The sequence below is a fragment of the Sinohyriopsis cumingii genome, chromosome 7, assembly GCF_028554795.1.
Source record: "Sinohyriopsis cumingii isolate HCF-2022 chromosome 7, ASM2855479v2, whole genome shotgun sequence".
Lineage (NCBI taxonomy): Eukaryota > Metazoa > Mollusca > Bivalvia > Unionida > Unionidae > Sinohyriopsis > Sinohyriopsis cumingii.
In genome coordinates this window covers 18,710,819-18,727,503 of record NC_142967.1, presented here as the reverse complement: position 1 = coordinate 18,727,503, position 16,685 = coordinate 18,710,819, and the positions used below count along the sequence as shown (strand labels likewise).

General features: G+C 36.3%; 1 protein-coding gene across 8 annotated transcripts in view; it reads right to left on the bottom strand.

Moving 5' to 3' along the window:
• The window catches only part of LOC149794811 (heat shock 70 kDa protein 12B-like), a 74,977-nt gene that overhangs the window by 32,523 nt on the left and 25,769 nt on the right, over nucleotides 1–16,685 (bottom strand). For all 8 annotated transcript variants that reach the window (XM_089964466.1, XM_089964467.1, XM_089964464.1 and 5 more), the window contains exons 2-3: nucleotides 12,221–12,334; nucleotides 8,159–8,268 (exon numbers count right to left, since the gene is read on the bottom strand). In XM_089964466.1, coding sequence (XP_089820592.1) covers nucleotides 8,159–8,268; nucleotides 12,221–12,287 — 177 coding nt within the window. In that variant the 5' untranslated portion in view covers nucleotides 12,288–12,334. The remainder of the gene's footprint in view (nucleotides 1–8,158; nucleotides 8,269–12,220; nucleotides 12,335–16,685) is intronic.

The following is a 16,685-nucleotide window of genomic DNA, read 5'->3' as shown; positions in this document are numbered from 1 at the left end:
ACTGACCCAATTATATGAACCAGAATCTTGCTCTAGTATATCATACTCTATTCCACCGTCAAAATACATCCTACCGGTAACAACATTTTCTAATTAAAGGAATATATCTGCTCATATTTAAACTGAAATTAAAATAAAGAAATCTATCTTCTTTCAAACAAAAATTGTTTACAGGTGGGAATCAAACTTCTAAGGAAGATTTGGCCCTCCTACAGTACGCGTTTTTCTTCCTGTTGCTATATCTAATAGCCTGGCTTTAGTTTACAATGGAGTTTCACAATCGTCCAAATTAGCCAACACCTGCACGAGCCTTGCTGGACATCCATTGTTTCCCTCTTTTTACAATGACCTGAAGACAACAGTCGTTGTCAACTGAAGGGTTCTTAAATTCGCAAATACCACAAATAATGTGCCGATAATTATCTAATGACCACAATCAGGAAGCTCTAACTTCACATGTGCGTGTTTTTTTTTAAAATTCATATTTGTATGACTCAACAGTAAATTTTTCCAAGACGAAGACATGTACTTCATGCCATGCGCAATAAAACACGATGAAAACACATAATACAAGGAATTATTGCTACCTCAAATTACAAAACACGTATAGATTAGAATATTCAGAATTCCTTAAATTAGGAAATTATCGAGGGTCCATTTTACGAAACTAATTTAGTGTCGAGAATATTGTTCACTAAAACGTCCGGTACTAGACATCGGCTCATAACTCGGTTTGAGAAATATTTTCCCAACAACAACTCCCCAAAATCAACAAATAATTGCTAAAACCTAGCAAAGCTATCACCTGAGACGTAAATACAAATAGCACGTGCACTAGATTTATTACGGTATTTTTCGAAAAATTAATTTAGAAATTTTAACACGTGAATGTTGTTCACAAACTGGCTTTTTGACGCATGCAGTTGCCAGGCATATGAAAATTTCATGTTCATTGCAACTGTTATCATGTTAGTGTCATTGAAATTTAGGTGGTGTATGCTTTCTCTGTCTTCTTTGCTTTTCTTGTTCTAAATTCTGCATTCTCTACTAAAAATTTCAAACGGAATAAATCACCAGGAAATCAGATAAAAATGGAAACAACACATTTTCAACTGAACCAATCTGCAGATGTCACGCAAGTGAAGCATTCAGCGCCGCTATCCTTAATGCGCTTGCCATCAAAAGAAATGCATTTCAGTTTTGTACCAGCTGTATTATTATGTCACATGGTCCGACTAAAGTATAAAAGATAAACTTAGTGTCCTAGCTACCGACAACATAAAATTAAAAATCTTTAGATCTGTCAGAGTATTGCATCCCGTCACTTCCCTCAAACTTTGAAATTAAAGTTATTACTCTCCTTCTGATAATGAATTCACCCCCAAACTAACCCACACCTGTATTATGAAAACTCGTAGATCTGATCGATCACCATTTCGTTTACTGCGTACTCATATTCATTTTGTATATTTATTTGTTTCCTTCATATTCCTCATCATCATGGTCTTCAGTTGCTGCCTTTAAACTTATCCCTAAGTAGTTTTGTTTTTGTTTTATCATTTTACCTTACAGTGTGATAAGGGTTTCTAATTTTTTCCAGTACCGCGTCTCGTGCTTAGATTTGCATGAAAAATGTACGGGATATAACGCTCGATACGTTGTGAAAATCTGTGATCCAGTGCAACTACTTACTTTGTAATTCAGAGCAATGCAATCCGCGAAACCACAGATACATTAATACCTTAAGCAGACTTTGAAAATCACGAAAACTACTCATTACAATGAGAATCTTCAGTTTCGATAAGATTACCTCCCCTATATATGGGTGTCTTTTGTATCGATATTATTGATCATCATTTCAGGTCGGAAAATGTATGTCCCATTTAACGATATATGTCAGTTGAAACACAGGTAAATAGGTGATACACTTACAAAAAGTAAAGTTGTTGTTTTTAAAGATAGAGTGGATACTCGACCCTTTTTCCATCAGAAACGTTAGACAGCGATTTCCTTTTATTCAAACACACACCAGAATATTCCGCGAACCACCAGCAATATTTATTACTGACTTCAACTAAGAACAATTTATTTAAAGAAACAGTAAAGCATATTAAAATTCATGGCACTAGCAATTTAAATTATTTGTCTGAACTTGAGTCAAATTATCTCTTCCAAACACACTCCGGACTGATTGAAACAATAGCAGCAGGGAAGTTGAACAGACCATTTTCTAGAAGGGTCCATTCACTAAAATAAAGTTTCCTACAAACATGAAAAATACAAGGTCAATAACGACAAAAACAACACAAAGCGATTGTCGTTTGTCACCCTGATTAGAATAAAGAGAATGAGCCGTAAAAAGAGGAGCACTGTGATGAATACTCTTTGACTGATACAAACAAAAATGAAAGTGACCTTATCAAAAGCCTGATAAATACACGTAGCAGCTAAAGGAATACTTTCCTTATCAACATCATTCTCAAGAGCTCTCTTTGCTATAGTTCTGGCAACTGCACAAGCTGGGAATAAATCAGGGAATTCTTTTTCAATTGGATCAACTTTCTGATCCAAACAATGCTTATCAGTTGCATGTGGATTAACCACAACGTTGTCTCCAGTTAGGTCGTTGCCTAGTAATAAATGAATGCCCTCAACGGTTAAATCATACACTGTTCCGACTGTCACTGGTCCTTAGACTAAGTCTGATTACAAATTTACACAGTGGAGAGGAACATTAACAAAGCCACATGCTACTCCCTAAATACAAACACTTTCACTATAAGACGACTTCTCAGTAAAAGGTAAAGTACCTGACAATAAAAGACTATTAGAAGCTCCCGTGTCCCTTAACATTTTACTAGGGATATGATTAGCCGAATCACCCAAGAGTGATATAGAACCCTTCGATATGAGTGGTTCATAATTCTCCATAATACAGTAGACTGGGGTTCATTAGAGGGAAAAAATGTATCGCTTTCAATACCTGACTGTGACCTTGGCTTCATAGAAATAAGAGCATTTGGAATAGGTAAGTCTTGATTCTGATGAATATTTTTCAATTTGTAGCAATCAGAAATAACGTGTCATTTCTTCTTGCAATAAATACACGTAGGAAGAGACAACGAGTTTTGGTCAAGGTCATCTAAAACTTGATTTGTAAAATTTGTGCCAGTCTGAGATTTAGAAGGGATTTTATTAGGCTGAAATACTTTTCTTCCAGAAGACTGTTGAGTGGAAGTTTTATTTATAAAATGAACTTTATGAGTTAAAGAAATACTCATCAGCAGAACAAGCAGTATTTTCCAATGTTTCGACCTGATGCTCGTCAAGATAAGTCTTAACTCGACATGAATTTGTCCAGCATATTTTTGCTATAGCTTCTGAATGTTTGCCGATACGTTTCAGGGACTAATTCATAATCAGTTAAGATGCATTCCTTAACCACATCATAGTCATCATTTTGTTGAACTGACAGTGATTGGTAAATATCACTAGCTTTACCAATAATTACACATTGTAATAATTTAGTCCAATCTTTTTCTCTAAACGGGGAACTAACCTTCTATTCTTTGCAACGGCAAAACTTAAATTTGTATTTTAAGTGGCAATGTGACATTCACTTGCCAGCTCTATTTATGTATTGTAAACTGAAATTCCCTCTCTTTTTCTCTTTCTTCCTTATCTAATAGCATTTGTTTTCCCTGTAACTGCATTTGTTTTTCTTGTAACTGCATTTGTATTTCATCCTCTTTTTCTTCTTTATCTAACTACATTTGTTTTTCTTGTAACTGCATTTGTCTTTCTCTCTTTTTCTTCAGTATCTAATTGCATTTGCATCTGTTCTTCTTTCTTTCCTGTCTCTTTCTATCCTCTTTCTCAAATAGCAACTGCATTTGTTTTTCTTGTTTCTGTAATATTATTTGTTCTTTTTCTTTCTCCAATTTCATTTGTTTTTTCTCTTTCTTCAATTGCAACTGCAAGTACATTTGTTTTTCTTTATCTTTTTGAAGTTCCAGCTTCTTCAACTCGAATCCCATCTTGTATTTTAATTTTAATTCCTTTACTTTTATGCCAGAGTCTGATACAGACCTACTGAACAAAACCAAAGCACGTTTATCCAAACCATTCTTTTCTACCAAGTACTGAACCACAATATTTTTTTATTTCTTGCTTCGTTAAGGAAGTATTTGCCTCAGAAAGATCATATTTTCTGGCAAGTTGAATTAATTCATCTGTTTCGAAAAGGTCTAGCTATTCCTGTGTAGGAATTGAAACAAAGATTTCCACTTCTTACGACATTTTAGAAAAAGCTTGTCGATTTCACTAAATATTTCACAATTGTAAAAAAAAATACTTGGGACTTATAAAAGACTTTAAAAAACTAGGGGAATTCAAATTTCGAAAAATAAAGTTCTGAAATATTTTAGCCAAAATTAATTTAGCCAAGGACGAGTGCCCAATTCTTATGTCACGTGTTTAGGCTCTAATAAACAGTAACAAAAAAAAAGCGAAGACAACATGCTTTGTAAAATTTAACAAGTAATTTATTTCGCTTGGAAACAGTGTCAAAAAAAAAGAACTTAGCTTGTAAGAATCAAATTCAAAAATAATACAAGAATAATACACGAATACAATTTTAGAAGTCCTACTCATGACATGTTCTAATGAAATTTGAGTTCGAGTCCCGAAGAAAACCCAAAATGGAAGGCGGTAGCGTATGCTATAGCTAGTATTGTGCTATTGTGTCTACAGTTCTTTGTTGTTTCACAAACATTATTCCAGTGTTTGAATTTCCGAATAAAATTTCAAGAAATGTCTTTGCCCAAGAATTTCGACGAGCACTCACATATTTCCAGGAAAAAGAATGAATAATTCCATAAAATAAAATTTCGATTCAAAACTCGTCACAAACAAATAATTTTCAGTGTAAAAGGCCAACTTACTAATTTCTCTAGAGACAAAGTTTATACAGTCAAAAAAGACGCCAAATAGATAACCGTATGAGAGTAACGTGATCACCTACCAGAATAGTTTAGAAGGATTTGCATGTCTAAGGTCATGTATTCCAGTACTGCTTGGATCTCAATCTTGTAGCCCACAAAAAAAATAAATAAAAAAGAATTTGTTTACTTGCTTCTCAATCAAGGCCAGGAACTAGGTCAGCAAAATAGTTTATTCACATGGCTGATAGCATCACAGCAAAGGTGTTCCTGCACCACGACATATATTTGTTTCTTTCCAAAATACTGAACGAGTAAACTCACAAATGCAAAGCATAATGATATTTGATAAACTTAGTATTACTGAGGTTTCACTGAGAATAAACTGACATCAAGAACCATCTGACGAAATTTCGCTGAATTTTGATCAACATCATGTAGCACGTCGTTTGTCGACTTGTGTGGGACGTGATCAAAATATTGCTTCTGGTCTGCAAATATTTCAACTTGATTTTATAACGCTGTATCACATTTATTACTTTTCGCTGGAACATTTTGATATATTTAGACAGTCGATATACATTTTTGAGCTGGTGTGAACAAAGGAGCAATCACTGTTATACTCTCAGACAAAACAAAGTTACTTGAATGTGTTGGTGGACGAATGAGAGTTATTGATACTCCAGTGGAAAACATTATATCGCTCGTGATATTATAATATGATACCATCATATTAGTGTCAGTCTGACTCCTGGTCAGATTAAAAAGCTTCAATCGAAATCAGCAAATAAATGTGAACTAAAATAGGACTAAAAAAAGAACAGATCACAGGTGGTCCGAATAAACTATCACTGACATAACGTCAACTCGAGCAATTCAATGAAGCCAAACAATCAAAGACCGGCGTACGCTCTAATATTTCTGCGGGTGCCATTATAGACGCAGTCAAAACGGGTGGTATATTTCCACTTGTTGCAGCTATACCAACTTTACTAGTAGCTGCAGCCCTAGCTGTTGCAAAATGGCTGCACTTGGTGCTGTTGGAACTGCTGCTGGGATGGCATTAAAGAAAGCAACAGGTCACTGAATAAAAACTTACAAAAAAGGGAAAGGGTATAAGACTATCAGCAACTACCCACTCGTGGTACGGAAAAGGTCTGAGACTTCCCGTGACACTTCGTTAGATACAAAGCGCCTCCTTCCTATGTCCAATTTTGATTTACATGATGCTTCTAAAAGTTTAAACATCACAAACTTCAGAGGTGTTTTTATGCGTGATCAATTACTAAAACAACCAAATATCCAGGAAATTGGTATCATTAATCTCGGTGGACGTTCTGGGAAAGGTACTCAGTGGGTTGCATACGCGATTGATCCACGTGGGATTGTTTATTTCGATTCCTATGGACTGGAGCCACCAAACAAATGTTTGAAATATGTCGGCAGCCTGCAAAGCATTTATCTTCAAAACACTCCCGTCCTGTATTCAACATTACCAACACAGACAATAACCGATCCAGCAATATTAGGCCGTGAAGTAATTGCTGTACTCGACGCTGTGTCATCATCAACAATACCACCTTATAAAGTCGTGCACGAGTATACAAGTATACGGTATAAACGTCCACTCTCGTTTTAAACAGATCTTAAAGTATAATGGTAGATATTTACTTACGATCTTCTCAACTGAGTAAAACTCAGCAAAGCGACTTATCTAAATATGCAATCCTTTACGAGGTTAAGGATAAACGCGCTAATCTTTTGAGTCTCCCAAACGTGGAGAAAATTGAAGTCGTTTTTTTTCAGGATAAGGATACGTAAGCAGCAATAATAACACGATCAGAACTGAGATCAATGATCGTTTACTAACACATGTGATTCAGTGACTGGTTCTGCCAATATGGCTTATCATAAAATAACTGGTCTTTTAGAAACAGAATGAGGCGATGACGCTACAACGATGACATACGTTGATGATAGCAACATTCCGATGATGAACTCATTAATGACAATCAATGCTTGAATGACCACATTTAGATCTGAATAATCTAATCATGTACTGATGATTTCTTTGTTAAGACAACATTTATTGGTGTTAAACTATTTGACATCAAAAAGATTACCGACAGTGTAGTATATAAAGTTGCGTCTGGATCAGCATTATGGACTTCACTTAATAAATCCATCAAACATCGCGCTGAGGTTACCGGTTTATACAGGTTCCCAGTACTCGGTACTACGACATTTACTATATCTACCACAATTTCATCGTGTTAACTGGATCTTCTGAATCTATGTTAGTGATGTTGGAGCGAAACGAGAGGAAACATTTGTTGTGGAACCCGAAGAACGTTTTTTTATGTTTGTTGTGTTATTGTGTCTTGAATTAATCGCTAAACTACCACCTACTTAAAATACAGTGTGATCAATAGAAAACAAGTTCATGCATACAACGATCACACTCCGTCAAACAGTGTGATCAGTGGAAGACAATTTCATGCATAAAACGAGCAAACCCTGTCAAACAACGTGATCAATGGGAAGACAACTTCATGCATACAACAAGCGAACCCTGTCAAACAATTTGATCCACATCTTCGGTAGCCAAGGTTCATATATGTTTCTCTGTCTACACCTTCGCGGATTGATTAGAAATGTCATTGCTTCTGGTCCGTGAATTTCATTGGATTCGGCGGCAAGGCACCGCATCCAATCAAAATCAACTTGTTCCCACTTGTTTGACAGAAGGGGAGCACACAACTGGAATGGACTCATAAATAAGCAATTTTCCACTGCCTGTCCCTGTTTTTACAACTATATATTTTTTTCCTCAAATACACCTGTAATGGCTTCTCTCACGATCATAGTCATATTTTCGATGTTAATCTTACAGAGGATCCTTTTGAAGTAAATTGCGTCCACCATTTTCGGCCGATATGCAATGCACTGCTGTTACGCGCTATTGGTTAGTTGGCATTATATACTTAGGGAAGCAAATATGAAATCCAATAGATGTCGCTAAGACAAAGCACTGAAATTTCTGATTGATCGGTCAATGTGTAGATAGGATTAACATATCGGAACCTTGGTTATCAAGGGTGTGTGATCAATGGAAGGCGACTTCATGTATGCAACAAACACACCCTGGATAACTGTGATCAATGGAAGACAATTTAATGCATGCAACGAGCACACCCTGGTTAAAAATATGTACTCACCGTTCTGGCAGCACTCACTTCCGCTTCCTTACGGAACTTTTGTCGTGTACGTGGGCCAATCTCTTCATACTCTCGCCTATTTTGCATTGCAGATGAAAGTCTCTCATAATCTGGATAAAACAATATAAAAGTTATGGGTTTACACAGATCTGATGACACGTTTCAAGTCTTCTTCATTACCTAGAGAGTATTTTTCAAAGAGGTGTTCCGATTGGACTAAAATATTTACTCGCCCTTTGTTTCAGTTAGTGGGGCATCCAATCTCTGTAGACCCGTGGCACATTAATTTGGAAAAAGTGATCAAACTAGTTCATAATCAAAATAAAATATGTAGAGAAGGTAAAATTTGGTCTTCTTTCCGAAGTATTTTTGCTTCAATAGATGTACTACCAGATGAAAATATGAGTGGTCGCATGTGAAAGTCGGGACTAAATAAATGTTTGTTTCTAATCAGAGTTTTACTGTATGCTAGGGATTTCTGTTATCCATTCGATAATATCTTTGAAAGTGTACCCTCCAAACAAACTTACTAAAAACATAATTAATGAAGGGAATAAGTGACACGATGTTTAAACAAAAATACTTTGAATTTGGCTTAAAAATAATGGAAACAAATGTAATATTTAGGAGCAATTATCCGGATTAGAATCCAATTTGTGATTGGATAATTCCGTACTCACATATTTTATAAAGTTTGATGTGTGTTGCTGTGCGTTTAATACATACATACATACATACATACATACATACATACATACATATAAATACGGGTGTATATGCTTCGTTTTCTGCGGTAGACACTGCAAATAGGCTTCGTTTTCTACAATAGACACTTCGAATAGGCTTCGTTTCCTATAGTAGACACTTCAAATAGGTTTCGTTTCCTACAGTAAATAATTCAAATAGGCTTCGTTTTCTACAGTAGGCACTTCGAATAGGATTCGTTTCCTACAGCAGACACTTCAAATAGGTTTCGTCTTCTACTTTAGACACTTCAAATAGGTTTCGTCTTCTACTTTAGACACTTCAAATAGGTTTCGTCTTCTACTTTAGACACTGCAAATAGGCTTCGTTTTCTACAATAGACACTTCGAATAGGCTTCGTTTCCTACAGTAGACACTTCAAATAGGTTTCGTTTCCTACAGTAAATAATTCAAATAGGCTTCGTTTTCTACATTAGGCACTTCGAATAGGATTCGTTTCCTACAGCAGACACTTCAAATAGGTTTCGTTTTCTACTTTAGACATTTCAAATAGGTTTCGTCTTCTACTGTAGACACTTCAAATAGGTTTCGTTTCCTACAGTAAATAATTCAAATAGGCTTCGTTTTCTACAGTAGGCACTTCGAATAGGCTTCGTTTCCTACAGTAGACACTTCAAATAGGTTTCGTCTTCTACTTTAGACACTTCAAATAGGTTTCGTCTTCTGCAGTAGACACTTCAAATAGGTTTCGTCTTCTACTGTAGACACTTCAAATAGGTTTCGTTTCCTACAGTAAACACTTCAAATAGGCTTCGTTTTGTACTGTAGACACTTCAAATAGATTTCGTTTCCTACAGTAAACACTTCAAATAGGCTTCGTTTTCTACAATAGGCACTTCGAATAGGCTTCGTTTCCTACAGTAGACACTTCAAATAGGTTTCGTCTTCTGCAGTAGACACTTCAAATAGGTTTCGTCTTCTGCAGTAGACACTTCAAATAGGTTTCGTCTTCTACTGTAGACACTTCAAATAGGTTTCGTTTCCTACAGTAAACACTTCAAATAGGCTTCGTTTTCTACTGTAGACACTTCAAATAGATTTCGTTTCCTACAGTAAACACTTCAAATAGGCTTCGTTTTCTACAATAGGCACTTCGAATAGGCTTCGTTTCCTACAGTAGACACTTCAAATAGGTTTCGTTTCCTACAGTAAACACTTCAAATAGGCTTCGTTTTCTACAGTAGGCACTTCGAATTTGATTCGTTTCCTACAGTAGACACTTCAAATAGGTTTCGTCTTCTACTGTAGACACTTCAAATAGGTTTCGTCTTCTGCTGTAGACACTTCAAATAGGTTTCGTCTTCTACTGTAGACACTTCAAATAGGTTTCGTCTTCTACTGTAGGCACTTCGAATAGGATTCGTTTCCTACAGTAGACACTTCAAATAGGTTTCGTTTCCTACAGTAAACACTTCAAATAGGCTTCGTTTTCTACAGTAGACACTTCGAATAGGCTTCGTTTCCTACAGTAGACACTTCAAATAGGTTTCGTCTTCTACTGTAGACACTTCGAATAGGTTTCGTCTTCTACTGTAGACACTTCGAATAGGATTCGTCTTCTGCTGTAGACACTTCAAATAGGTTTCATCTTCTGCTGTAGACACTTCAAATAGGTTTCATCTTCTAATGTAAACACTTCAATAAGCTCTCGTATTGAGTTTTAATGTACAAACTCTTGGCGTTATTCTTTTAAATTTTAAACTGAAAATCGTGCATGGACATGATGGACTTTCTTGTGAATCTAAAATTAATACATGTATGTTCGGGTCCGTTTCACTAGTAACATAAAACCGTTTATTTTATAATCAGTTCAACAAGCTAATATTTCTCATATGTTCATTATTGTAATGCCATGGTGGATTATGAGACAGTTTATTTTGTTGCAATGCCATGGTGCATTAGTAGACAGTTTATTTTGTTGCAATGCCATTTTGCATTAGGAGACCGTTAGTTTATTTTGGTGTAATGCCATGGTGCATTAAGAGACCGTTAGTTTACTTTGTTGCAATGCCATGGTGCATTAGTAGACAGTTTATTTTGTTGCAATGCCATGGTGCATTAGGAGACCGTTAGTTTACTTTGGTGTAATGCCATGGTGCATTAGGAGGCCGTTAGTTTACTTTGTTGTTATGCCATAGTGCATTTGGCGACCGTTAGTTTATTTTGTTGTAATGCCATGGTGCATTAGGAGACCGTTAGTTTACTTTGTTGTAATGCCATGGTGCATTAGGAGACCGTTAGTTTACTTTGCTGTTATGCCATGGTGCATTTGGGGACCGTTAGTTTATTTTGTTGTAACGCCATGGTGCATTAGGAGACCGTTAGTTTACTTTGTTGTAATGCCATGGTGCATTAGGAGACCGTTAGTTTACTTTGTTGTAATGCCATGGTGCATTAGGAGACCGTTAGTTTATTATGTTGCAATGCCATGGTGCATTACGAGACAGTTAGTTTATTTTGTTGTAACGCCATGGTGCATTAGGAGACCGTTAGTTTACTTTGTTGTAACGCCATGGTGCATTAGGAGACCGTTAGTTTACTTTGTTGTAATGCCATGGTGCATTTGGGGACCGTTAGTTTACTTTGTTGTAATGCCATGGTGCATTAAGAGACCGTTAGTTTTCTTTGTTGTAACGCCATGGTGCATTTGGGGACCGTTAGTTTACTTTGTTGTAATGCCATGGTGCATTAGGAGACCGTTAGCTTACTTTGTTGTAATGATATAGTGCATTATGAGACCGTTAGTTTACTTTGTTGTAATGCCATGGTGCATTTGGGGACCGTTAGTTTATTTTGTTGTAATGCCATGGTGCATTTGGGGACCGTTAGTTTTCTTTGTTGTAACGCCATGGTGCATTAGGAGACCGTTAGATAACTTTGTTGTAATGCCTTGGCGCATTTGGGGACCGTTAGTTTATTTTGTTGTAATGCCATGGTGCATTTGGGGACCGTTAGTTTACTTTGTTGTAATGCCTTGGCGCATTAGGATACCGTTAGTTTACTTTGTTGTAATGCAATGGTGCATTAGGAGACCGTTATTTTTTGTTGTTTTGTAATGCCATGGTGCATTAGGAAACTACTAGTTTACTTTTTTGTAATGCCTTGGTGCATTAGGAAACTGCTAGTTTACTTTGTCGTAATATTATTATACATTGCGAGACTGTTGCCTTACCTTGGTGTAATGCCATAATACATTAAGATTTTGCTAACTTACATTGTTTTCATGCCGTGATACGTTATAATATTGCTAACTTACTATGTTGTAATACAATCATACATTACGAGACTACAACTTACTTTGTGCCTTATTCGATGAATTGTTCTGTATACTCTTTGATCGATGTTTGGACTCTTTTCCTCCCATTTGTACATCAGTATAGATCAACGAAGATAATCAATGACTTTAAAATCCTGAGAGAAAAAAAAATATGAAAATGAAAGTTTAAAACAAAAATCAAAGAATGTTTGATTTAAAGCAATTAGATTATAGTCAGCTGCATTCTCGTTAAATCTATTCATCCTAAAGGCGGCTACAAGTGTAAAAATCCGTGAATTTGTATTGCATTTTAATATGGCGCTGATTTATCCAGTGACTTGGACCTAGATGTTGTTTCCTTAGCTGGGGAGAAAACAGGTCGAACGCAATTGCTACTTACATATGAATCTGCGTATATAAGAAACAGGTTCAAAGTTATCTGCTGTAATGTCCAAACTTCTTTTTTTTATAGTAAAAAAGAAATATTGCAACTAATCCCATCGTAAATTCGGTACATATTTTAAAATGTGTCACATGTTAGTAATGGTTTCGGCAAGTAAGTTAAAACAATGATAACTCAGTTAATTACTTTCTTCGAATTAGTACCGGTAGAAGTAGTAACAAAAACTAATATGAAAGAAATGGGCTAAATATGACAGGTTTACGTATTATGTTATTTCTTTTCTGTCCGAAAACGCCTAACGAAAAACATTCGTTTTACTGCCTGCAATCAGCGTCCGAAACCGTTTTGTCTGTATTCGTGTCCTTAGTTTCAATACAACAACAGAATCTCGCGAGATATCGGCTTTTACTTTACGTCCACGTTCAAGAGCTCGTTGGCGCCTTCCGTTTTATGCAAGTTCGTTTGTTTGCATTCAGTGGTGTTTACAGTGATTATTCAAATCTTAGTAACCGTGTACTTCTGCGATACATATTGATTCTGATGGCAGGAATGGCAGAGCGGTTGAACTTAATAAGTGCACGGGTATAGCGTTTTCATTTACTGGTAGATGAATAATGGCGGACTCAGTGATTTTTTAAAAATATTTCTAGCGGTCAAATGAATATGAACAAAGACAGACTCTTGAGATGAACAGAGTGTTTAACATGAAATGGTAGGACGAATTTTCATTCCTTAAAAATAATGGAAAGCCGCTATGCCTTGTTTGCTTACAAACCGCTGCCGTGGCAAAAGAATATAATATTAAAGGAATTTTGAGATAATGCGCATAACACCGTATGCCCAGTATGTACGGAAATCACAAACGTATATTTTGACGAACCTGAAAGGACAACATCAGAAACAAAAGGATGCCCTATTTAAGTTTATGAAGCTACAAACTACAAAACTTACTTCATCGTATACAGTTGTCCCAATGCATGTCACGTTGTGAGAAAGAAAAAGGCATTTAGAGATGGAGAGTTGATAATTAAATGTGCTCTGAAGATGTCACAAGTAGTTGGGGGAAGACAAAGCGGCCAGAATATTTGACTTAGTGCCATTGTCTCGTTCAACGGTTGCAAGAAGAGTAAGTAAACTTAACGAACATGTTTCTTTCAAACTGAACGATATGATCCATTATAAATTCTTTTCACGGGCTTTGGATGAAATTACAGACATCAGGGACATGAGCCGGATGCTCCTACTCATTTGAACTGTAGGTGAGGATTTCATGGTACATGAAGAACTAATCAAGATGCAACCCTTCATATGGGAATACAAAGGGTTCAAAAATTTATGCAGCCCTTGATTCTGCCGTCAGTGATAAGGGAAGGTTTCCTAAGTAGTTATGTATTGTAACTGATGGTGCAAGGGATATCGCTGTCAGAAAATTGAGGTTAGTTAGTTTGTTGAAGGCTAATGGAGTCGAGTGCATCACACAGTACACTTCGTTATTCACCAGGGTGGCAGGGTACAGTTTCGTAAATTGGCCCCATGGCAAATTTCTTAACTTAAGGCTATGGTGTGACTTTTTCAGCTATTATTGTTTACTATTTAAAGATAGGGATATATTTGTGAACTAGGTGTTTCGGGCTTGTGTTGTTCTTGAAACTGATGTCAGACATGTACACCTTCCATAACTACTCTGCAGCATGTTGATAGTGAAATTACAACAGTCGGTTAGGAAGAAGAGCTAGCCTCACATAGCAGTAAACACATGGGTTTGGGACAAGTAGAATATCTAAAAAACGGCTTGGATGACAACTATTTTCAATTGCATCAGCCTGTTTAGCACACACTGTTTTGCAGAACTGTCATCTAGGAAAAGGGCTTGTGTTTGCACTGTGAGCATTATATGGTGTCCAAGATGACCTTCGGACATGAAAATTGGAGGTATAAATTTGGGTTTGGGCTTCATAAACGTCTTCTGCTATGAACTGCCATTGACTTCTCTGGTCAAGTGGACAATATTCTTATGACTGTTGTAATATGGGTATCTAAAAATATGGACCTTTTTGACCTCACTTGTGTATTAGATTTTTCTATGATTTTTTATACATGGTCGCTGATTGCGGCATTAGATTTGTACATAAAAACTGGCCCCTGCCCACTTAAGGAAAATTGATAACTTTTTTATGGTGCAGTCAGCCACAACTATTATACTTTTCTGTATTTTGTGTATATTTAAATAATTTTATGCATTAGCTTCATTATATTTCCTTCATTTTTCCATACATCACTAAGTGTTATATGTAATGCTCTTTGAAGAGGGAGGTAACTGCGTTTTGTACCTGATTACATCATGCCAAAGTAGCATATTTTGGACATAACTTACTAAATATGGGGACAAAATGGTAACCGTAATGTATTGTCTTGCTCTTTCTGTAGCTGTCAAGGTTTGAACCTCTATTTTATGAATATTATTCACATTTCAATATAGACACACAGAAACAATTGCATAGCATGTCAACATGCAGTCTTAAAAAAAGTAATTTAACTCCACAGGAGCAGATAGACTTCAGATGAATCATACATAAACATACCGTTGTGAATGTTGAATGTCACCAGTGAAACTGTCTTAGAAATAATGCTGCATATGGCATATTGCTTGCTATATTTTGGTGAGAAAAATGAAAGTTTTAGAACACCGACATAGTTTCTATCTTCATGACCCCACTGTGAAGTTGACATAAGAGATTCATATCTCACACTTGGGTGATAATAGGAAATGTTTCACTGTTATGTATATATCTTGAAATTTCTAGGTTCAGTTAACAAAGGGGAGTAGTAAATGGGGATAGATTAGCGTCAATGGGAATTAGCATTACAGAGACCCCTGGGACAGATTAGCGTCAAGGGAAATTTAACATGGAGAAAAATCGTGGGTCAGATTAGCGTCAAGGGAAATTAACATGGAGAAAAATCGTGGGACGGTTTAGCGTCAAAGGAATTTAAACAGGGTGGGACTTTATAGCGTCAAGGGAAATTGAACATGGGATTTTTTTTTTTTAAATTTTTTAATAAAAGGGTAGGCAATGGAAAGGCTATCTCTTTTCGAGAAATATGGCTGGCCCTGAAAAGGGCCTTTGGGTTTTCTTCTTCTTCTGCTTCTAATTTCTTCTTTTTCTCCACCAACTTCTCATTTTATCTCCAACACTCTTTCTCTTCTTTTCTTTCTTTTTTTCTCCTCCTCTTCTTTCTTCTTCTCCTCCTCCTCTTCTTTCTTCCTCTTTTCATTTTCTTCTTCATTTCAATTTTTTCATTCCATGCTCTCATCCTTATCCTTTCCTCTTCATCCTCCTTCTCCTCCTTTATCTCTTTCATTACACCACTTATCTTGTCCTTTACCTTTCTCAAGTTATTAATTTCCATCTTTACACGATGGGGACTATAGGAATAATGGTCTTCAACGAGTCTTATTAACATCTGTTCCATCATTCCTAAGTTGTCTAAAACGTCTTGCAATGTTTGTATTTTGTCCATTTGGTTAGAAGCCATCTTCTTTGTAGAATGGCTTGAACGACGAATACTGTGGGTTCTTATAGTGAAAGCGCGGACGTGAAGGAAAACATCCCCCTACTTTTCTCATTTCATATAATAAAACCCAAACTATACTCTCCACATACGCTAAGAAACAATAAACAAAATCCATAATCTACTATCCACACAATCGTACGTGAGCGGTTACAAAACCCAAACTATACTCTCCACATACGCTAAGAAACAATAAACAAAATCCATAATCTACTATCCACACAATCGTACGTGAGCGGTTACAAAACCCAAACTATACTCTCCACATACGCTAAGAAACAATAAACAAAATCCATAATCTACTATCCACACAATCGTACGTGAGCAGTTACAAACACAAACACACAAACACATACCCTCGCACTATGAAAAAAGAGTTAGTGTTTATAATCACACTACTCTACCTACACACACACACACACACACACACACACACACACACACACACACACATTGGCAAATCGATAGTTATTTCTTTTCTAGAGTATTGGGTAGCCCTTAAAAGGGCTGTTTTTTTTTTGAACTCCAGA